This window comes from Hyla sarda, chromosome 4 (assembly GCF_029499605.1).
Source record: "Hyla sarda isolate aHylSar1 chromosome 4, aHylSar1.hap1, whole genome shotgun sequence".
Classification (NCBI taxonomy): Eukaryota; Metazoa; Chordata; class Amphibia; order Anura; family Hylidae; genus Hyla; species Hyla sarda.
The window spans coordinates 189,626,936-189,651,476 of record NC_079192.1 but is presented as its reverse complement, the minus strand read 5'-3'; the positions used below and the strand labels follow the sequence as shown (position 1 = coordinate 189,651,476).

The 24,541-nt window shown below is 43.3% G+C and overlaps 1 protein-coding gene across 9 annotated transcripts in view; it reads left to right on the top strand.

Moving 5' to 3' along the window:
- Positions 1-24,129, top strand: part of CCDC136 (coiled-coil domain containing 136) — a 71,294-nt gene extending 47,165 nt beyond the window's left edge. For 4 of the 9 annotated variants that reach the window (XM_056573121.1, XM_056573119.1, XM_056573125.1 and 1 more), the window contains exons 9-10: positions 10,125-10,233; positions 21,012-24,129. In XM_056573121.1, the coding sequence (XP_056429096.1) occupies positions 10,125-10,223 (99 nt within the window). In that variant the 3' untranslated portion in view covers positions 10,224-10,233; positions 21,012-24,129. The other 5 variants (XM_056573126.1, XM_056573122.1, XM_056573127.1 and 2 more) reach the window with 5 other exon arrangements.
- Positions 24,130-24,541: the final 412 nt, after the last annotated feature.

The following is a 24,541-nucleotide window of genomic DNA, read 5'->3' as shown; positions in this document are numbered from 1 at the left end:
CCTGGCCCAATTAGCTTAATTGGTTCCCACCTGTTCCCTGCTTATATCTAGTCTCCTCCCTTGCACTCCCTTGCCGGATCTTGTTGCCCTAGAGCCTAGTGAAAGCGTTATTGTGTGTTTAATAGTCTGTGTACCAGTACCTTTGCTATCTCCCCTGACTACGAACCTTGCCGCCTGCCCCCGACCTTCTGCTACGTCCGACCTTGCTACTGCCTACTCCTTTGTACCTCGCCTATCTTCAGTATCTTCAGCAGCCAGAGAGGTGAGCCGTTGCTAGTGGATACGACCTGGTCACTACCGCCGCAGCAAGACCATCCCGCTTTGCGGCGGGCTCTGGTGAAAACCTGTAGTGGCTTAGAACCGGTCCACTAGCGCGGTCCTCGCCATCCCTCTCTGGCACAGAGGATCCACTACCTGCCAGCCGGCATCGTGACAGTAGATCCGGCCATGGATCCCGCTGAAGTTCCTCTGCCTGTTGTCGCCGACCTCCCCACACTGGTCGCCCAGCAAGCCCGACAGATTGCCCAACAAGATCACCAGCTGTCGTACTTGACCACCATGACTCAGCAACTCCAGTCGCAGCTACAGCAGATTCAGTCTCAGCTACAGCAGCAGCAACCATCTCCTCCGCCAGCTCCTGCACCTCTTCCGCAGCGAGTGGCCACTCCTAGCCTCCGCCTGTCTTTGCCGGACAAATTTAATGGGGACTCTAAGTTTTGCCGTGGCTTTCTTTCCCAATGTTCCCTGCATCTGGAGATGATGTCGGATCAGTTTCCTACTGAAAGGTCTAAGGTGGCTTTCGTAGTCAGCCTTCTGTCTGGAAAAGCCCTGTCATGGGCCACACCGCTCTGGGACCGTGATGACCCCGTCACTGCCTCTGTACACTCCTTCTTCTCGGAAATTCGAAGTGTCTTTGAGGAACCTGCCCGAGCCTCTTCTGCTGAGACTGCCCTGCTGAACCTGGTCCAGGGTAATTCCTCCGTTGGCGAGTACGCCATACAATTCCGTACTCTTGCTTCTGAACTTTCCTGGAATAATGAGGCTCTCTGCGCGACCTTTAAAAAAGGCCTATCCAGCAACATTAAAGATGTTCTGGCCGCACGAGAGACTCCTGCTAGCCTGCATGAACTCATTCATCTAGCCACTCGCATTGACATGCGTTTTTCTGAGAGGCATCAAGAGCTCCGCCAGGAAAAAGACTTAGATCTCTGGCCACCTCTCCCACAGTCTCCACTGCAATCTGCGCCTAGGCCTCCCGCCGAGGAGGCCATGCAAGTGGATCGGTCTCGCCTGACCCTGGAAGAGAGGAATCGCCGTAAGGAAGAGAATCTTTGTTTGTACTGTGCCAGTACTGAACATTTTCTGGTGGATTGCCCAATCCGTCCTCCACGTCTGGGAAACGCACGCTCACACTCAGCTCTCGTGGGTGTGGCGTCTCTTGATGCCAAGTCGGCTTCTCCACGTCTCACGGTACCTGTTCGGATTTCCACTTCAGCCAGCTCTCCCCTCTCAGCCGTGGCCTGTCTGGACTCTGGAGCTTCTGGAAATTTTATTCGGGAGTCCTTTGTGAATAAATTCCATATTCCGGTGACCCGTCTTGTCAAGCCACTCCGCATCTCCGCGGTCAACGGAGCCAGGTTGGACTGTACCATACGTTTCCGCACGGAGCCCCTTCTTATGAGCATCGGATCTCACCACGAGAGGATTGAACTTTTGGTCCTCCCCAATTGCACCTCGGAAATTCTCCTTGGACTTCCCTGGCTTCAACTTCATTCCCCAACCCTGGATTGGTCCACTGGGGAGATCAAGAGTTGGGGGTCCTCTTGTTCCAAGAACTGTCTAAAACCGGTTCCCAGTAACCCTTGCCGTAACTCTGTGGTTCCTCCTGTATCTGGTCCCCCTAAGGTCATTAAGGACTCTGCCTGCCACAGGAAATGCCCCTCCCCCCCTCCCAGTTCCATCAGGCAAGCTTCTGTGTCCCCTCATGGCCCTCCTCCTGGTGTCACACTGCCCCGTGCCAGGTCCCGCCCTCTGCCCTCTCTCCCCATTCCTACTCCTGCGGTTCTGCCTGCCGTTGAGGAATCCCTCCATCCTTTCCCGGTGTCCTCATCCCAGGGGAGGCAGTTACCCGATAAAGAGAAGGGGAGACCTAAGGGGGGGGGGTACTGTTACGCCTAGCGCTCCGGGTCCCCGCTCCTCCCCGGAGCGCTCACGGCGTCTCTTTCCCTGCAGCTCCCCGGTCAGTCCCGCTGACCGGGAGCGCTGCTCTCTCATGGCCGTTGGGGATGCGATTCGCACAGCGGGACGCGCCCGCTCGCGAATCGCATCCCAGGTCACTTACCCGTTCCCGTCTCCTGCGGTCATGTGCTGGCGCGCGCGGCTCCGCTCTCTAGGGCGCGCGCGCGCCAGCTCCCTGAGACTTAAAGGGCCAGTGCACCAATGATTGGTGCCTGGCCCAATTAGCTTAATTGGTTCCCACCTGTTCCCTGCTTATATCTAGTCTCCTCCCTTGCACTCCCTTGCCGGATCTTGTTGCCCTAGAGCCTAGTGAAAGCGTTATTGTGTGTTTAATAGTCTGTGTACCAGTACCTTTGCTATCTCCCCTGACTACGAACCTTGCCGCCTGCCCCCGACCTTCTGCTACGTCCGACCTTGCTACTGCCTACTCCTTTGTACCTCGCCTATCTTCAGTATCTTCAGCAGCCAGAGAGGTGAGCCGTTGCTAGTGGATACGACCTGGTCACTACCGCCGCAGCAAGACCATCCCGCTTTGCGGCGGGCTCTGGTGAAAACCTGTAGTGGCTTAGAACCGGTCCACTAGCGCGGTCCTCGCCATCCCTCTCTGGCACAGAGGATCCACTACCTGCCAGCCGGCATCGTGACAATGGGGACCGCAATGATTCTGCCACAGCCACAGTCCAGTCCTTCTTCGCTGAGGTCCGTGGTGTCTTCGAGGAGCCTGCCCGAGCTTCTTCTGCCGAGATTGCCCTGCTGAACCTGGAACAGGGTGTTTCTTCCGTTGGCGAGTACGCCATTCAGTTCCGTGCTCTTGCTTACAAGTTGTCCTGGAATAGTGAGGTTCTCTGCGCGACCTTTAAAAAAGGCCTATCCAGCAACATTAATGATGTTCTGGCCGCACGGGAGACTCCTGCTGACCTACATGAACTCATTCATCTGGCCACTCGCATTGACATGCGTTCTTCCGGATGGCGTCTGGAGCTCCGCCTGGATATGGACTTTGTTCGCACGAAGCGTTTTTTCTCCCCGGCTCCTCTCTCCTCTGGTCCTCTGCAATCCGTTCCTGTGCTTCCCGCCGCGGAGGCTATGCAAGTTGACCGGTCTCGCTTGACACCTCTAGAGAGGACACGACGCCGCATGGAGAATCTTTGCCTGTACTATGCCGGTACCGAACATTTCCTGAAGGATTGTCCTATCCGTCCTCCCCGCCTGGAAAGACGTACGCTGACTCCGCACAAAGGTGACACAGTTCTTGATGTCAACTCTGCTTCTCCACGCCTTACTGTGCCTGTGCGGATATCTGCCTCTACCTTCTCCTTCTCTACTTTGGTCTCCTTGGATTCCGGATCTGCAGGAAAAATTTTTTTGGCCTCTCCTATCAACAGGTTCTACGTCCCTGTGACCAGTCTCGCCAGACCCCTCTACATCTATTGTATTAACAATAAAAGATTGGACTGTCTCATGCGTTTCCGCACAGAACCCCTCCTAATGTGCATCGGACCTCATCACGGAAAAATTTACTTTTTTTTCCTCAGGTTCTTTGGCCCCAAGAAGAGGGGGAGACCCAAGGGGGGGGGGTACTGTTACGCCGAGCGCTCCGGGTCCCCGTTCCTCCCCGGAGCGCTCGCCTCATCCTCGTTGCTGCAGCGCCCCGGTCAGATCCACTGACCGGGTGCGCTGCGGTACCGCCTCCAGCCGGGATGCGATTCGCGATGCGGGTGGCGCCCGCTCGCGATGCGCACCCCGGTCCCCGTACCTGACTCGCTCTCCGTCGGTCCTGTCCCGGCGCGCGCGGCCCCGCTCCCTAGGGCGCGCGCGCGCCGGGTCTCTGCAATTTAAAGGGCCAGTGCACCAATGTTGGTGCCTGGCCCAATCTTCCCTATTACCAATTAGTGTGATCACCTGTGTACTTCCCTATATTACCTCACTTCCCCTGCACTCCCTTGCCGGATCTTGTTGCCTTAGTGCCTAGTGAAAGCGTTCCCTTGTCTGTTCCTAGCCCGTGTTCCTGACCTCCTGCCGTTGCCCCTGACTACGATCCTTGCTGCCTGCCTCGACCTTCTGCTACGTCCGACCTTGCTTCTGCCTACTCCCTTGTACCTCGCCTATCTTCAGTATCTTCAGCAGCCAGAGAGGTGAGCCGTTGCTAGTGGATACGACCTGGTCACCACCGCCGCAGCAAGACCATCCCGCTTTGCGGCGGGCTCTGGTGAAAACCAGTAGTGTCTTAGAACCGGTCCACTAGCACGGTCCTCGCTATCCCTCTCTGGCACAGAGGATCCACTACCTGCCAGCCGGCATCGTGACAGACACATCATGATGAAGTGGATGCTTAGTATTACAAATAAACAGTTACAGTTAGTACACGTACACAGATAAGTCTTCTTGGTGTGTAGTGCACCATGCTGTCTTATAGCCTATTGGTTACGCACATACTATTATATCAGGTGGGTTATCCAGCCTCTTTAAAGTGCACCACACAAAGTATTAATACCCCATGTATGGTATCCCCAACATCACAAGTCCAGATTTTGTTCAGCAACAATGATAAATATAAGGTATTGGTAAATATTTTGGACAAAATATGCAAGCTTACAACCTATGTCATGGGTGTTTAATGTTACTTACATTACAAACAAATCTAAACTGATGTAAAATCCCTGAAAAGTGCTATGCTTACTAATATAACTCAATGAAAATCAACAAGACTATGAAGACTTACAATTCTGTTTAGTTATTGTAATTGTAAAATTTAAAAAGTTGATCCTATATAGTCTTATGGTGGTGTTGATCTTGTATAATATACACAATATGAGTGAGCTTTTCACCATCACATCTATATGAGCTTGTTGGACGTCCTGTGGGGTTGGGCCTTTTTCTGCAGCTATATTAGCCTCTACTCCCATGAAAATTATTTGAAAGGAGAATGGCCCACATGTCCATAGGAAGGATACCATACCAATCTCTTCTTCACATTTGGAGGGGGAGGTGAGGTTGTATCCTTTCCCTGTCCATGCAGGTGGTATAGGGTGTAAATGTTTGCCAGGGAGTCAAGTTCCAGGAAAGGCAGCACAAAAACTGTAAATTTTTGTTTGTTAAGATTTTTGTTCACTAGTGAAACTGTTTTTAATAGGAAAAATCCCTTTAACCCATTTCCGCCTTATGACATATAACTATATCACGAGCGGTAATACGTTTACGTATTTACGTAATTTCATGTTACTCGTCTTTGAACCATGCGCAGGGGATACGCTTGCTTCAGAGATGGTGAGAAATAGCTGCTATAAGCCCAGACTCACCTCTAATGCTTGGCACTGGTGATCGTGACAATGACATAGCATTAAACAGTGTAAGCAATCAAAAGTCCCTAGGGGGACTAAAAAAAATCATGAAAAAATAGGTTTAAAAAAAATTTAACATAGGCGAATAAGCCTCCCCCTAATAAAAGTTGAAATCACCCCCCTTTTCAAATTTTTCAAATAAAAAAATGTAAATAAAAATAAATATAAACATATTTGATATTGCCACATGCGGAAATGTCCAAACTATTAAAAAAATAGCATTAGTGAAACCGCACCATGAATGGCTTTAAAATACCAAAGTCCACAATTGCAGATTTTTGGTGTAACGCCAGCATTTTGAGTTCCCAGGGGAACAATGTGTACCACTGCTTACCAGCACTGTGCTGTGTGTGCAGCTCCTTCACTTTGCTGTAGGCTGTGGAAGTCCTTCTGCACATACTGCGACAGTTTCTGGGGTGTCCAATAGGGGTCAGAGGCATGCACCTGCTTCCCCTTATAGAGCCAGTGTGCACTCCTTATTCCTATCCTACTCATATGCCTTGTATGTGCTTGATTCTCCTGTGTATGACCTGGATTGACTGTCTTCCAATTAAACCTGCTCCACCTGGGTGCATCTGAGCTCCTCAGCTCTTCTGGACTAAAAGCTCCAGCTCAGCTATAACTCCAAGTCTGGTCTGCTTCATCAGACTCTATTGCTGCACTAATACCAACTATAGTGTCAGCTTTCTTCACCTGCCTGTATCCTCAGTTCTTGGCATCAGGGTGTTCTGGCCTGCCTGGCCAGCTACCACTTAACGGGAGAATTCTTGCAGTAGAGACCTGGTTTCTCCCCTGCAGCTGAAGTCCAGCTTCCCTATCCTGGATTTGGATAAAGGCTGAAAACCAAGAGAACACTTAGGTCATTTTCACATGTGTGGAAATTTAAATTCCAGCCTTCACAGAAACAATTGACATTTCGATTCCTTCTGCGAATTCCAAGCGGTCCTAGCGCCAGCATGTTCTGCTGATGCGGAATGTTCACTGGCCAGACATTCCTCAAGAATTTCGCTGTTTAAACATAGCATTAGGCTCTGCTCCCAAGTTTGGCCCAAAGCCAAACTGCTAAGTTGCATATATCAGGAAAAAAAAGAATAAAGAGCAATCAAAAAGTCCCATCAAAACAAAAATGGTACTGATAAAAACTACAGATCACAGCGCAAAACTAGCCCTCATACAGCCCTGTACAGTGGTCCCTCAACATACGATGGTAATTCATTCCAAACAAGCCATCGTTTGTCGAATCCATCGTATGTTGAGGGATTTGTGCAATGTAAAGTATAGGAAGCTGTACTCGCGTGTCCCCGCCACTCGCGATGGTGTTCCTGCCGCTCCCAATGGTGACCCCGGGCATCCGCTGGGCTCTCCTGGTCTTCTCTGGTCCTCCGCTGTCTTCTCCGGTCCTCTGCTGTCTTCCGCAAGGCCTTACTAGGCCTGCGTAGCTACGTCATTACGCCGCTGCGTACACCATTCCTATTGGATGACGTGCGCAGCAGCGTATTGACGTCATCGGAGAGGGCCGAGAAGACACCGGAAGACCAGCGCTGGACCCGCAGGGCACCCTGGAGCATCGTGGAGGGGTAAGTAATACTTACCGCACCACACGGGGAACATTAAGCTGCTATCCGGCAGCAGCTTAAGCATTTTGCGCTGCCGGATAGCACTTAATGCGATGGCCCCGACATAAAAAAGCATCATAAGTCGATGCTGACATCAACATGCAATGGCCTCTGAGAGGCCATCGTATGTCGATTTGATCATATGTCGGGGCCATCGTAGGTCGGGGGGTCACTGTATACAGAAAAATAAAAGAGTTATAGAGGTCAAAAAATGGCAATTTTAAGCATATTAATTTTCTTATAAAAAGTTAGAATTTTTTAAAAGTAGTAAAAATAAAACAAGACCTTCAACAATTGTATCGTTGTAATCATGTTGACCTAGAGAATAAAGATAACTTGTCATTTTAACTGTAAAGTGCGCTAGGTAGATATGAAATTTACCATAAGTTGCAAAACTGCTTTTTTATTTTATTATAGCCTTGCTGTAGATTTTGTAATAAAATAAGTGATGTCATTGAAAAGTAGAATTGGTCCTGCATAAAACAAGCTGCATATGACCCTGTAGGTTGATTTTAAAAGGGGAGGAGAAAAGGGCCAAAACACAAAAATGAAAATTTGCTTCCTCATTAACGCCAAAACAACCCAGCGTCAATAAAGGGTTAAATAATATAAGATTCATTATTCACTATACTCTTTTCAAAAACTTATTAAGAACTGTTCTTATAATAAGCCCTGAGGGTGATAAGTCTTTATTCAGATCATGCTTTGGGGCTATGTCTCTTTTATAAATTGGGATACCTCTTTGTCTATAGCCAAAAATATACTGGCAGTTTAAAAGAATAGATGTTAGACACAAGTAGAGTGAACATGGTCAAGCGTTTCGGGTGTTGCCATCCTAATAGTGGCAACATTCGAAACACGTGACTATGTTTACCCTATCTGTGTCTATGATTTTTAATAAATCTGGACATCTTATTGCACTTGTTTTCTGCTAAAAATCTATTTTTTCAAGTAGTCTTCAGGGTGCCGCATAACACCTTCTGTTTTGCAGAGGAGACTACCGAAGGGTGAGCTGATTACCTTTGTGTTACACTATACTATAGCCACAAACATGATGTGAATGGGACCTTAATCCTTTAACAGATGAATGACCATTTGTATTATTCTCTATGTTGTGAATAAAGTTGATGAATTGTATGTTTGTATGGGGTCTCCGTTTTATTTCTCCACTTTGTGGTTAAGTCATTTGTTTTCTTTGGTGAAGGTTGTCCCTAATAATATCATCATCAGCTGCTCAAGTTGTTTTTTTTCAAGCTGGTCAAGAAGACAGTAAATTCATATTACTTTCTGTGGTTTTTGCATTCAATGGTTTTTTATCGATGAGCTGCTGGTTTAGGGCATCAGTTTATAAAATAGACATTTTTGATTAAAGGACAATAGGAAGTACAGCCATATTAGTTGTGCCTTTTTAATTTGTTTCTCAGAAACAGGTGACAAACTTTGTCATTTGTCACTTGGTCAAAATGTATAATAGCAATATGGCTGGACTTACTGTTCTTACTTTGTCCCTGAATAGAAGAGTATAACAAACATAATGACCACACTTCTGATTTACTAATCCATGACAATGTAAAAATTGGGTGAAAATGTTTTTTTTTAAAGGGAATCTGTCATCAGTGTCACCCACACTAACCTGTTGGTACAGGCAGATAGTGTGGGTGACACTGATGATAATGATACTTACCTAGTTCCGATCCATGGTCCCGCTTGTCTGCTATCTTCCATATTCTGTCACCAGGCTTGTGCACGGCAGGAGCACATATACATCAGCATGCTCCTGCCATGCATCAAGCCAATAATGAAAAGACGAACAAGACCACGGATCAGAGGTAGGTAAGTATGGTTATAATCAGTGTTACCTGTACCAACAGGTTAATGCAGGTGACGTTGATGACAGTTTACCTTTAAAGTGTTTTGTTACAGAAAATGTATACTTTATGGCTCCTGACACAAAAAAACTGCTAGACCATCAAGCAAAACTGTGGTTTGCTCATAGTAACATAGACAGGAGAGACCAAAAGATGGTGTTCCAATCTTTACAGTGACCATAAAAGCAATACCTATTTATTTGTTTATTATTATTTGCCAATTTAATACTGAATCTTATTTTGGACAGAATGATGAATTTGAGCAGACTAAACTTTCTGCTGACACCTGTGTAACCAATGTATTTCTCTTTCTCTCTCTCTCTCCATCTCCCTTTTCTCTCTCTCTCTCTCTCTCTCTCTCTCTCTCTCTCTCTCTCTCTCTCTCTCCATCCCATTCTCTCTATTCCACTCTTCTCTTTTCATATTTCATTCCACCGCTTCTTTACTATTTATGAATCTTACTACGTGTTTTTTTCTACTCTTGACTCTCCTGACTTACCCTTTCTCTTTCATCTAAAACATTTCCCTTATTTTGTACGCTCATGTACCTCATGCTACTATCACAATGTTTGTGTCTATTGAACCATCTGTCCACATCCTTTCGAAATTTACCATCTATGAACAATTATCTACGTGATATATGGGGGATCTACTTTTCACTGTATTTAAAATGGACACATTCAAACAATGACAACTTCCTTACCTGCATCCATTTTCTTTCTCACCTCACCATCACCAATTGTAAATAATGCATGTTAATACATCAATCTATGTTCATTTCCATGCAATGTAAAAATGTTTTGTGGCTGGACCAATCACGTCAATGTATATTCCATTGTATTTGACTTTTCTATTACATTTTTCTTCATGAAACCATGTTTTTACATTGTATGATACACAATAAAATGCCTTCATTTATTATGTTGCCTTGCCACATGTGTCTGCTGTCACTTCATCTTCACTCAATATAACCTGGATTCACCTCCACATTTTACCATTCATCTATATTTTTCTTACTTTTCTTTCCTCCTTTTTTTTTCTCCCTCCTCTTCATCTCTCAGGCCCCCTGTGGATCTGACCCTCCTGTTCTCTCCCTTCCCCTCCTAGGACTTATTGTTATAGTGGGGACACTCTGGTGCTGGTGGGCTGAGACGTCCTAGTGCACATCAGGTACTGGTTTCCATGTGACTCCTCGTGCTCTGCATGCTTTGCTTTGCACGGCTAGGAGTATCTTGCTGCCTCTGCTTCCATGCCTGATGCCACATCTGTCCTTCCAAACTCTTGTCTCCCTTTTCATCTTAATCCTATCTATTTTTCCATGTATTCCAATAAAAAATATTCTTAAAATTGCCAAACAGTATTAGAGGTAATATCTGGTTTAATTCTGTACAATATATGAATGTGAGTAAATATTCATTTTTATTCTTGTCCATTGTCAGTGTTTCATTGAGTATAGATGGTGGTCAGTAATGTATCCACATGTAAAATATCGTAGAGATTTTCCTATCTATCATTCCCGAACTTGTGGTTGATATGTTGTTTACATTCTATGACAATTTACTGCTATTGCTATAGGTTGCAGTACCACCTTTACTAAAATCCTAATTTATTTTTAGATATTAATTAAAAGTTATATCATAAATATTTTCATATAAAGCTTTATTTAGCAGCAAAACAGGGGTAAAATTGGCCCATGGCTTAAAGGGCTTCTCATCAGGTTACAGGCATACTTTTATGTTCTCCATTTTGCTATACACATGTTTATTCCCTTTGTGTGTATTGGAACTAAACCAAAAATGGGAGGAAAAAAAGAAAATTGAACATAATGTCACACCAAACTCCAAAAATGGTCTGGACAAAATTATTAGCACCCTTAACTTAATATTTGCTTGCACACCATTTGGAAAAAATAACTGAAATCAGTCGCTTCCTATAACCATCAATAAGATTCTTACACATCTCAGCCGGAATGTTTGACCACTCTTCCTTTGCAAACTGCTCCAGGTCTTTCTTATTGGAAGGGCGCCTCTTCCCAACAGCAATTTTAAGATCTCTCCACAGGTGTTCAATGAGATTTAGATCTGGACTCATTGCTGCCACTTCAGAACTCTCCAGCGCTTTGTTGCCATCCATTTCTGGGTGCTTTTTGACGTATGATTGGGGTCATTGTCCTGCTGGAAGACCCAAGATCTCGGACGCAAACCCAGCTTTCTGACACTGGGCTGTACAGTGCAACCCAAAATTTGTTGGTAATCCTCAGATTTCATGATGCCTTGCACACATTCAAGGCACCCAGTGCCAGAGGCAGCAAAACCACCCCAAAACATCATTGAACCTCCACCATATTTCACTGTAGGCACTGTGTTCTTTTCTCTGTAGGCCTCATTCCGTTTTCGGTAAACAGTAGAATGATGTGCTTTACCAAAAAACTCTATCTTGGTCTCATCTGTCCACAAGATGTTTTCCCAGAAGGATTTTGGCTTACTCAAGTTCATTTTGGCAAAATGTAGTCTTGCTTTTTTAAGTCTCTGTTTCAGCAGTGGGGTCCTCCTGAGTCTCCTGCCATAGCGTTTCATTTCATTTAAATGTCGATGGATAGTGCACGCTGACACTGATGCTACCTGAGCCTGCAGGACAGCTTGAATATCTTTGGAACTTGTTTGGGACTGCTTATCCACCATCCGGACTATCCTGCGTTGATAACTTTCATCAATTTTTCTCTTCCGTCCACACCCAGGGAGATTAGCTACAGTGCCATGGGTTGCAAACTTGTTGATAATGCTGCACACTGTGGGCAAAGGCAAATCTAGATTTCTGGAGATGGACTTGTAACCTTGAGATTGTTGATATTTTTTCACAATTTTTGTTCTCAAGTCCACAGACAGTTCTCTTCTCTTTCTGTTGTCCATGCTTAGTGTGGCACACACAGACACACAATGCCAAGACTAAGCAAATGTTTTTCCTTTTTATCTGCTTTTAGGTGTGATTTTTATATTAAACCAACAAAGAGATGAAGCTGGGCACCACTGAAAGAGCAAAATATATAATGTAGCTGGAAAAATTAGTGGGGTAGGAGTCCTTGCGGACCAGGGAAACAGAGGTGCTTCACGTGTAGATATACACAGGTACAAACAATTCAATATGGAGAAGGAAAAAACGGAGCACACACCTGAGATTTCCTGCTGCCACAAATTTATTCACAGTTCATACAGAACACGGATAAGACTTCTTCCCCACGTATAGGTGCAGAGATGAGAGGCAGGAGTGTTCACCTGGATGACAGGCACTGTTTCATGCCAATTGGTGTTTCCGGTCACCCTTCATTCATGTCTATGGGAGGGGTGTGACTGCAGTCACAAAAGAAGGGGACATGATGTGACATCCGGACCACAGCCCCCAGAACCCCTTTGGATAGGGGATAAGATGTCTAGGCTCCTTATTCTGATTGGTATGGGTCTTTAGGATTACTTTAGTCAGACTGTTTTCACCATAGTCTTCTGGAGAGTATATATGGGGTAAACAACTTGCTGCATCTTAATCCACCAGTCATGTGAAGGACATGCTTGAGTTGTTTCCGTGTTCCAGCAACATAGCAGTCTGTGGTAAGGCTTCTATGGCTACATTTGTAAAAGTCCATCTAAAATTTATATCACTCTTTAATAGAGGCACATAATATCACAATTAAAGAAAACAAAATTGTCTATAATGTAACAAAACTGCACACTTCGATTCATTCTTAACAGATGTATTCTCCTCCACCCATGCCTGGAGGTATCTGAGACTACTACACTATGACTGTTTTCCACTCTGCAAACTTTGAGTGACTTACTAAATTGTATAAATACTCAGAACAATGGATTTTCAGAACAATGGATTCAGAATTTGTTTTGAATCTGACAATTGTCACTGAATGATTTCATCTACTGAACAACCTCCTCAATTATAAAGGCGATGTTTAGTATGTAACTTTTAGGCCGGTTCCATACAAGTGTAATACCGTCTCATTCTTGTGCTCGTATTACAGTTGCAAGTCCAAGTCCAATATGCCATAATATGCCATAAATCTGTGTTTTGGTTTTGTTTGGCTCACCAGAGATTCATACAACTTTACTCACTTCAAACACAGATAACTTAACAAATAAACTATCAATAAAGTTTTGAATTTTTTTCAAGTACACTAAACCTTAAAGGGGTACTCCGCCCCTAGACATCTTATACCCTATCCAAAGGATAGGGGATAAGATGTCTGATCGTGGGGGTCACGCTTCTGGGAACCCCCTATGATCTCTCCTACAGCACCCCTGTCATCTGGTGCACGGAGCGAGCTTTGCTCCGTGCCTAATGACTGGCAATGCAGAGGCTGGAGGATTGTGAGGTCATGACCCCGCCCCCTCATGACATCACGCCCTGCCCCTTCAATGCAAGTATATGGGAGGGAGCAGGGTGTGACATCACGAGGGGGCGGGGACATGAAGTCACGATCCTCCGGACCCTGCATCACCAAACATCAGGCACCAAATGACAGGGGTGCTGTAGGAGAGATCGGGGGGGGGGGGGGGGGGGGGATGTTCCAGCAGCGGGACCCCCACAATCAGACATCTTATCCCCTATAGGATAAGATGTCTAGGGGCAGAGTACCAGAGTACCCCTTTTTAGTCACACATTGAGGATTTGCTAGTGGTAAATATAGTGTGCTTTACTTAAGGATTCCCAATTGCAGTCTGATGGTGATAATTGCATTTCTGCCACAGATGTGCTACAGTTGTTCTGCCGATACACACAGGTTAAACCTATTGTTTTTCAGTGGAGCTGACTTTATACACATCCACAAGAATAATGAACATTATACTTATACATGGCAGCATGGAAGAAAATCCATGTGCGAAAGTATTTCACAACCTATTCACTGCACGTGTATAGGGTATGAAATACTCAAATCACTTGCACCAGATGCAGATCTGATGAAGATTTAGGTGCAGAATGTGTTCCAACATCTTCATCAAATCGTCTATGTATCAACTTAGCCTAAATGGCCTTGTCTAATTGTCATATATCTGTGTGCCTATTATTATTTAAACAATTTAAAACGAATGTTGTATTTTTTATTATGATACCAATTGATCAGCACACTTAGCACACTTGTATGTATACTCTACTTCTCAGCCAGATTACTACAATAAAAGACAGAACCAGCCTGCTCAACTGCTTCTAGTATCCAAAAGTGGCATTAGGTCTCAAAGGGGTTTTCTGCAGGACACATATTAAATATTTGATCAGTGGATGCCCCACCATTAACCAAAGGTTGTGCTGAGGAAATGGTAGGAGTCAGTTGTTACTTACAGTGATCTTGTGCTCTAAGGGCATGTTAATACTTAATAAATGGGTAAAATTGTCTGAGAAATTGACAAAAGAAAATTTAATTCCTTGGCAAAAATACTCATCACATTGTTATCAATTCTTCATCATTTCCTCATCAAAACAGATGGAGCGGAACTTCCAAGTGCAAAAACATGTCAGATTTCCTATTGAAATCAACAGGTGTAGATTTAAGGCAGAAATTAGAATTTTAGAACAGAATATACTTGAAATCTTTGTGGAATCTGCATCAAACAAACATAGCTTAGCTAGAAGTAATGACAGAATTACATTTAATTTGTAATAATTTATACATATATAATTATGTACAGTATTGGACCACCAGGAATTTATAATGGATTGGCAGAATTTGGGTTAAGGGTCAAAGGCTGACAATGCCGCCACATATTACTTGCACTGCCTCCCCCCTTACCCCTGAGACATCACCTCTCCCCCAACTACAGATAGTGGCTTTATTGGTGGGTGGTACCATATACATACTCTTTCTGTATTGACAGCACTAATGATTCCCATGCTTTGAATGGTGAGAGGAAACCTGCCTACATTTTTAGTTGTAAAGTACAGGCACCATCAGGTTTATGCTGACAGCTCCTGCAAGTATTATATGGTGAGGAAAGAGACGTCTGCTAGGCGAAAATTGTCATAAGGAAGAGGAGAGGTAATTCCTTTGGGTTTAGGTGTAATATCTAGAGGGGGGAGATGATACGTTGAGTGGACTGGGGGGGACCTGGGGAAATGGGATGATATGATAACTGGTGAGAGAACCCTGCATAGGGCACCATCTTACCTTAGATTGACTCTGTTACGTCATTTGGACAGAGGTTGTCCACTTAGAACAAGGGTAGATTTCCACACAGGTTTTTTCTGGTGTTTCTTTTAAAACTGCCCCTGCCGTTTTTGAGGTAAAGTTTGAGCAGGAAGGAGAAGTATTAATCCTTCCTTTATATTTCCCATTCCCTTTGAATACATTTTTGGCTTTGGCTCAAAAACTGCAGTGGTAGATATAATAATAAAAAAAAAAAGGCCATTGACACTGGTGGTGCATCAGCTACCTGCAGCTGCTACAACACTGATCACTGTTAACACATCTATACAGCTCTCATTTGAAAATATGCAATATGAGTTCTGTACATATGTAAATCATCCCTCTAACCAACAAAATGAAGTATAATGTAAAGTATATTATGTCACAAAACACTCAAGTACATGTGCTTCCTCATATTCACGCTGTCTATAACGTCAATTGCAAGAGCTAAATAAATGTTTAAATGATAAAACAAAGCAATAAAAATATACTCATAGGGGGAGATTTATCAAAACCTGTCCAGAGGAAAAGTTGCACAGTTGCCCATAGCAACCAATCAGATTGCTTCTTTCATTTTTAACAAGGCCTCTGCAAAATGGAAGAAGCAATCGGATTGGTTGCTATGGGCAACTGGGCAACTTTTCCTCTGGACAGGTTTTGATAAATCTCCCCCTATATGTATTATATATGCCATGTAAAAAAAAAGTTGTATCTTCTGAGTAAATATAATGGTACAAAGATGTGTAAAATTGGACAATGCAATACCACTATAAAAAGTATTGTTTGCAAAGTAACACCCAAACTCAAAATAATGTAAACACTGAAAAAGTTCTAGCATTCAGATAAATGCCACTTCCCCTTCAAACATCCCCCCTTGATATAATAATACTATTCTAGCTTAAGGATAAGCCACCAATTTTAAAAAGCCTGATACCCCTTCATAACATACAAATATAATCAATAAATGATATTTTAGAACTTCCAGAAAACATCAATTGTTTCTATGAGCAGCTCAATCCTCCATTAAGGCCAGTAGGCCCAAAGGATTAATATTGAGAATGTTTCATTTAAACAGCATTTAAAGTACAGAAAAAATGGAAGTCGAAAGACAAAGACCCTATGGCTTAAGAAATTGCATGAGATTTTTTGTTGGTGAGAAATGCCAAGATTGCAAGATTTGGATGCTGGCTTCCTTTTTGTTGCTGTTCTATGAAGAACATGGATTCCTCTCCAAAAAGGAATACATATATTATACCCATTGTACTAAATATAATAGATAAGACAAATCTGAGAGAATGCTTAAGCTAGTGAAGTACCGGTAACTAAAGAAAATTTACTTGACCGCTAGAAGGAATTGGAGACCTATCGCCCATCACTAAAAAAACAAAATTCATTACTAAACTTTGGCAAATTGTATATTACAAAGCCATTTCTATCTAGGAACATGCCTTTAAATTAAATCTTAATAAAGCAAAAAAATATATATAACTTTCAAAGAAAACTTTTAGCAAAATAATGATTCAACAATACTACAAAAATAACCCAAGAACAAGAGAGGAAACATCAGACCAGTGCTGATGATAAAGGGTTTGTCTGATAAAAAAAAAAAAAAAAACCTGCTTAGAATTCTTACAGCGACAGCACAAATGAAAAGACCCCAAAAAAATATTAAACCCTTTAAAAAAAATAAAAAAATTTTAAGGGGTATTCCAGCCTTTGGTACTTTTAAACTCATGAAAATACCTGGTACTTGGCAAAAACCAAGCCATAAGATGGAAAACACTGCCTGTGGAGCTCAGAGACAGGATTGTTTGGAGTCAGGATATGCTGCACTAAAAGTTCCGAAGAGCACAGTGACCTCCATAACTCTTGAATAGACAAAGTTTGGAACAAACCAGGAATCTTTCTAGAGCTGGCCACCATATCTAGCTAAGTAATTTGGTTAGAATGGTCCTAGTAAGAGAGATGACCAAGAACCCAATAGCCAGTCTGACTGAGCCCCAAAGATCCTGTGTGTAGAACAGGGAAATTATGAGAAGATTGGGCCATCACTGTAACACTATGCCAATCTGGAATTTAATAAGGACATGTCTTTTACTGAGGAGACCACTTTGCCAATAAAAGCATGTCTGCAAAAAGGACTTTCAGACTGTAAAAAACAAGATTCTCTGATCTGATTAAACCAAGACTGAACTTTTTGGCCTCAATTTGAAGTGTCATGTCTGAAGGAAACTAGGCACTGCTCATCACACATGCCCAATACCATTCCTACAGATCAGTATGGTGGTGGCAGCATCATGCTGTGAGGGTGTTCTTCAACAGCTGGGACTGGGAGACTAGTCAGCATTAACAATAAGCTAAACTGAGTAAAAAACTGAAATATTCTAAAAGGGGTTCTCTAAAGAAAAAAATTTTAATCAACTGATGTCAAAAAGTTGTAAATAACTTCTATAAAAAAATTGTAAGCGTTCCAGTACTTATCAGCTGCTGTATGGTCCAGAGGAAGCTGTACAGTTCTTTCCAGTCAGACACAGTTCTCTCTGCTGCCACCTCTGTTTGTGTCAGGAAATGTTCAGAGGAGAAGCAAATCCCCATAGCAAACTTCTCCTGATCTCGACAGTTCTTAACAAAGACAGAGGTGACAGATTAGTCTTTCTAAAAACTGGAACGACAACAAACTTTTCTCTGGGCATTCTGCAGCGGGAAGGCTTTAGATTTTTAGACTGGGCAGAAGGTTGGCCTTCCAACAAGACAGTGACCCTAAGCACACAGTCAAGACAACACAGGAGTGGCTTAGGGACAACTCTGTAAATGTCCTTGAGTGGCCCAGCCAGAGCCCTGACTTGAACCCAATCGAACATCTCTGGAGAAACCTAAATATGGTTGTCCGCTGATGGTCCTCATCCTACCTGACAGAACTTGAGAGGATCTGCAGAGAAGAATGGCAGAACATCCCCAATTCCAGGTGTGCAAACCTTTTAGCATCATTCCCAAGAAGACTAGAGGCTGTAGTCTGAGTAAAGGGTCTACTGAATACTGAGTCAAGGGTCTACTGAATAATGAGTAAAGGGTCTACTGAATACTGAGTAAAGGGTCTACTGAATACTGAGTAAAGGGTCTACTGAATACTGAGTAAAGGGTCTACTGAATACTGAGTAAAGGGTCTACTGAATACTGAGTAAAGGGTCTACTGAATACTGAGTAAAGGGTCTACTGAATGCTGAGTAAAGGGTCTACTGAATGCTGAGTAAAGGGTCTACTGAATGCTGAGTAAAGGGTCTACTGAATACTGAGTAAAGGGTCTACTGAATACTGAGTAAAGGGTCTACTGAATACTGAGTAAAGGGTCTACTGAATACTGAGTAAAGGGTCTACTGAATGCTGAGTAAAGGGTCTACTGAATACTGAGTAAAGGGTCTAAATACTTATGTCAATGGAATATTTAAGCTTCTCCTTTTTAATAAATAAGCAAATATTTTTAACATTGTATTTTCAGTTAATCATTATGGGGTATTGAGTGCAGATTGATGGGGGTGAAATTAGATTTTTTTAAATTTTAGCTGCAACATAACAAAATGTGAAATTTTTTTAAGGTACTTTGGTCAGTTTTCAATAACATGCAATAATAGTTTTGGCATTATCTATATCTCTAACAGTCAACAATGGTCTTATACTATTTTAACTGTGGTCTATACAAAGATCATTTAGTAGGAATTTAATTGATTTCATAATTATCATAGCAGGTACCTCATCATTATATGTGGTGTAGCAGTAGTATGTAGACATAAATGTAATGTACAATGTCAGCCAGTTTCAGACGACTATAGTACAGACACATTGCTGTGTGTGTATTATGGCTGCAAGTCATGGTCCAACCATGGGTTTAAAGGGGTTGTGCGCTGCCCTGACTTTCGGAGCTCCGCTCACAGCGTCCGGAAGTTCATTACTCCGAACGCTGTGTGCTTCCGTTTCCACAGCCGCCGGGCGTGACATCACACCCGGCCCCTCGCGACGTCTCGCCCGCCCCCTTCCCATAGACTTTGGTAGAGGGGGCGGGCGAGACGTCACGAGGGGGCGGGCGAGGGGCCGGGCGTGACGTCACGCCCGGCGGCCGCGAACACAGAGGCCCACACACAGCGTTCGGAGTAATGAACTTCCGGACGCTGTGAGCGGAGCTCCGAAAATTAGGGCAGCGCACAACCCCTTTAATGACCTTAACTGACAACACTATCCATAATACTGTTCAGGACATTAGACCCGCGGTTAGGCTGGAACTTGCATGTGTAATATGGGCACAGAATTTTAGCTATGTAACGCTTGTCTGAAATTGGTTTAAAGGTGAAAAAAAAGGTTTTCAACTGGTGCAAGAAAGTTATACATATTTGTAATTTACTTCTATTTAATAATCTTAATCCTTCCAGTACTTATCAGCTGCTGTATACTACGGAGGAAATTGAGTACTTTTTTAGTCTGCCACAGTGCTCTCTGCTGACACCTCTGTCCATGTCAGCAACTGTACAGAGCAGGAGAGGTTTGCTATAGGGATTTGATTCTGCTCTGGACAGTTCCTGACACAAACAGGAGTGGCAGCAGAGAGCACTGTGGTCAGACTGGAGAGAACTACACAACTTCCTATGGAGCACACAGCAGCTGATAAGTACTGGAAGGATTAAGATTTTTAAATAGAAGTGATTTACAAATCTGTATAACTTTGTAGCACTAGTTGATTTTACAACATTTGTTTTCCCCCACCGGAGTACCCCTTTAAATAACTGTCCCCTGACACTCCATTAGGAAAGCATGTTTGGTTCAGCCAGGCATACATGTTTATTTCACTAGGTAGAAGTCAGTAAAAGAATGGTCTAGCAGTGGGTTATGTTCCATTGGAACAAAGCATTGGCCATGTTGAATGCGCCTTCCTGCACAGACCTGCTCTCGTGGAAGAATTAGTTGGCTCTCATACACTTCTAATATGTATTGGCACCTTTGACTTAATGCACATTATAATCTTTGAGCGGCAGTGGACCACATTGTACACACTTTATTTATTGCAGCTTTCTGCAGCTATATGCAACTATACAGACATACTGTTCAATATATCTGGCTATGCGTTTGAAGGAACTATGGTAAACAGTCCTGTGAAACATAACATGTCTAGGGGCAGAGTAACCCTTTAATGTATATCCCCTATCCAAAGGATAAGGGATAACATGTCTGATTGCAGGGGGTTCAGCTGTTGGGGATTCCCGCAATCTCCGGACCGGCGCTGCACGTTCATGAACACAGAAGCCACGTGACACCATGTCCCCTCCATTCATCACTATGGGAGGGGGCGTGATAGCTAGTACACAGCCAAAATGCCCCCTTCCATAGACATGAGTGGAGGGGGCTTTACGGCGGTGGTCGCTCGTCATCCGGCACAGAGGAGAGTTCACTCCGTGCATTTGATTATAGGGTGCCGCGCCGAAGATCGTGGGGGGGGGGGGGGGTCCCAGTGGCCAGACCCCGTGATCTGACATGTTATTCCCTATCCTTTCAAAAGGGAATAACATATGCAGGGGCAGAGTACCCCTTTAAATGCTTTGTGAATTTAGATGTATATGTTCTGTAAATTGACAATGAAAATGACACACTATAGATATGCCATACCAAAATGGTTTGATACTAGATAACGCACCTATATAGGGTAACTTAGGGGGGTGAAGAATTGTACAGGAAAAATGTATTAGATTTTCACTTTCTACTTCTTATCTCTCTTTTTCCTTAGGCTGCTCTTTGGAATCCACTCCTCTTCCTGGCAGTGGCTGCAGCGGTGGCATTACTGTGCCCAAGTTTAAGGAGAGGACTCGATTGACTGTGGACTGCAGTGACACAGCACAGCATTCTTACACAATACAGTGCACTGTATTAACATTTACACTGCAAGCTAACAGAACCACAAAGAGGCACAACACGCTATCGGCACAACTCACACCACATATGATAGCCAGGAACTCAGCACAGTATTCCTCCTGATCTACAATTTGTATGTAGTGCATTCTGTCTACATATTGTGAGACAGGCCAGTTGACAAACTAGTGAGCGTTTATAACCTTACCATATTGCACACACCTTAAATCACATTGCTCACTATTCATCTCAGCATGATGAAGTATATACCGTATATAGAAACCAGCAATGCTTTAGACTAGTTTCACATTGTGCACGAATCCTTCATATGGCGATCATGCTGCAACATGAGCTATTATATATTTATTGAGTAGGATTTAGGCTTTTGAATATTCGCTTTATAAAGTTGCAATCCTTCCTGTCACCAACTTTATCTTGTATATAGAAACGTTTGTGAGTGGTCATACGGTTTTGTTTTTAGTCTAGTTATTGACTAACTGTACATAGCAGTAGCAGCAGGCTCTGTATTCCCTGGGTGCTGTGTCCTAATGGTGCAACACTCTGGCACATTTTACCATGTAGACTATGCTTGGATTTATTTTAACCTGTTTATTTATGGGCTCGATGGTAGAAATTCAATGCTTTTGATTATATTACACCTTGTTTGGTCAGAGGGTGGCACATTCTAACCTTAAGTATTTGCTTTTCTGGGTGCCAGTTTTAATAGTAGTTTGTTCATGTTATATAGGTGCTAAGCTTTTTCTGTCTTTGGCTAGACTATCATTTTAAACAAAGCTACTTTTATAGTATAATATGGTATTTAACCCTACACTTTTTAGAACCAGTTTTTTATCTAATAAACACAATATGCATCATTATTGCTCATAAATAGCTATATAACATATATATAGCCAAGAAGCCATTTAACATATTATTGTTTTGTAGGCAAAACAATTGGAAAGGTACTGTTTAGCTATTGATTCTTTTGACTGTTATATACCGTATCTGTTTCATACTAAAGTTGAAGGCCATGCAACCATCCACTTCAGCCTGTTAGTGTCCATTACTTATACTGCAGAAGGCAAAACACCCCTATGAAGTAGTCGCCAATTGTCCACCTTTTTGGAATAAAGAAATGCCTTCCTGACTAAACAGAATCAACTACCAATGTCCACAACCCATATCACGTTGACAGTCTCTTTGTACAAGCAGGTACTAAGGCTCATTTATAAATGTGTGGAATATACAGATAGCACTTAAATTGTCTATATGGCATACTGAACATATGAAATATTATAAAAGTCATGTTTGAATTATGTCAAACAAAAGGGTTATTTCACAGACAACCCCTGCCCATATGCCCAGTTAGGGCAATTACAGGCAGTATAGGGACTCTTCCCCTTTACTAGCTAGAGTGGAGAGCAAGAGTGGCAGACTCTGGCAGACTAAGCCTTGTCACGTATCACATCGCCAAGAGACTACATACCATGCCCTTGGTTCAGTCCGCTTTGCTATTAGGTGACAGAAACCGGTTCTGGATTTACCAGGACAAAGGAATGGCATTATTAGCAAGCAAGTGAATTGGCTTAAAGGGGTACTCCGGCGCTTAGACATCTTATCCACTATGCAAAGGATAGGGGATAAGATGCCTGATCGCAGGGGGCCCACCACTGGGGACCCCCGTGATCTTGCACACAACACCCCAGTTAAAATCAGTCCCCGGAGCATGTTCGCTCCGGGTCTGATTACCGGCGACCATGGGGCAGGCGGCGTGTGACGTCACGCCTCTGCCCCCATGTGACATCACACTCCGCCCCTCAATGCAAGCCTATGGGAGGGGACTGATTTTAACTGGGGTGCTGCGTGCAAGATAACGGGGGTCCCCAGTGGCAAGACCCCCGCGATCAGGCATCTTATCCCCTATCCTTTGGATAGGGGATAAGATGTCTAAGCGCCGGAGTACCCCTTTAAGAGTCATGGAAAGAGTTGTGAGGAAAATACAAAGACCAGATCCTTGGAAATGGATTAATAAAGAGAGCCATAATGGGGAGGGAGGCACTTTCATCTTTGCTGTGGTCTCCTAAGTATGACATAGGTCTCATATTCATATGAATGAATTCAGTGTAATACTACATTCCCGGTGGGGCACACAGCACAAGTAAAATTTGTGGCTGAGGGTTACAGGTGGCAGAATTGTACCTAATTGCTAGGTCAATATTTGTTAGAAGTTGTCTTTGTCATAAGATCAGGGCTCAAGTCCTGCAGGAACGCATGGGAACTGAGTTCCTGCACTTTTTCCACGGCAGGAACACTGTTTCCATTAGCAGGAGTCCTTCAGGACCAGCCCTTGAGTGGAAATCTTGGGTGAGTTCCCACACTATTTTTTCCCAGGACTTGACCCCTGCATACGACCCCTTTAAATAGTATGGAACAACATCATATTTAACACACTTTACCATCACAATTAAAGGCACAAATCAAGCAGTACATTTTTCATTTCATCAGATTAGATCTAAGAAAGGTCTTGGGAAAGAGAGTGATCACTGACATACATGACCTTTATAAATATCTTCTACTTGGTGCCATCTCATGGAGAATAATGCTGTCACATGCCATTGTGTCTATGCTATTGAACCACGGCCCGCAGTATATAACTTTGTGTTTAGGGGTAGGTAATGTTTGTGCTTGTGCCATTGGCATGTATACTGTTATGTAACATTTATAGTCTTCAAGCTTTATAGTCTATGAAGGGACTTTAGGTATATTGGTACACACTGCAGAGACCTTATTAAACAGACCTATAAATCTTTCCATTCTAGGTTGTTCACTCTAGAGGGAATATTAACTGTGATAAAGCATATCTGATATGTGTATGAGGCAGGTATTCCATGTTGGTCTGTCCGGTAAATACTCAGATGACCGGGTTGGTATGTAGTCTGAGTCTGCACACAATGGGGGAGATTTATCAAAACCTGTGCAGAGGAAGAGTGGTGCAGTTGCCCATAGCAACCAATCAGATTGCTTCTTTCATTTTCCACAGGCCTCTAAAGAGGCCTGTGGAAAATGAAAGAAGCAATCTGATTGGTTGCTATGGGCAACTGCACCACTCTTCCTCTGCACAGGTTTTGATAAATCTCCCCCAATGTTTATAAGCCTAAGCAATTAATGATACTTTTAATACTTATAGAAAGGTAATATTTGTGGAGGTTACTGCTTTTGTGCACCTTGTATTTTTTTCATATTTATACATGACTACATAGTTTGATGAACAAAGCCATAAATGGTGCTTCCAGCAATATAATAATATAACATTTTAGTGGGTATATAATGTATGTAAATATATATATAAAACAAATACAGTGTACGTAACATTACCATTTACTCTCTATACTGACCCATTGTATTGTG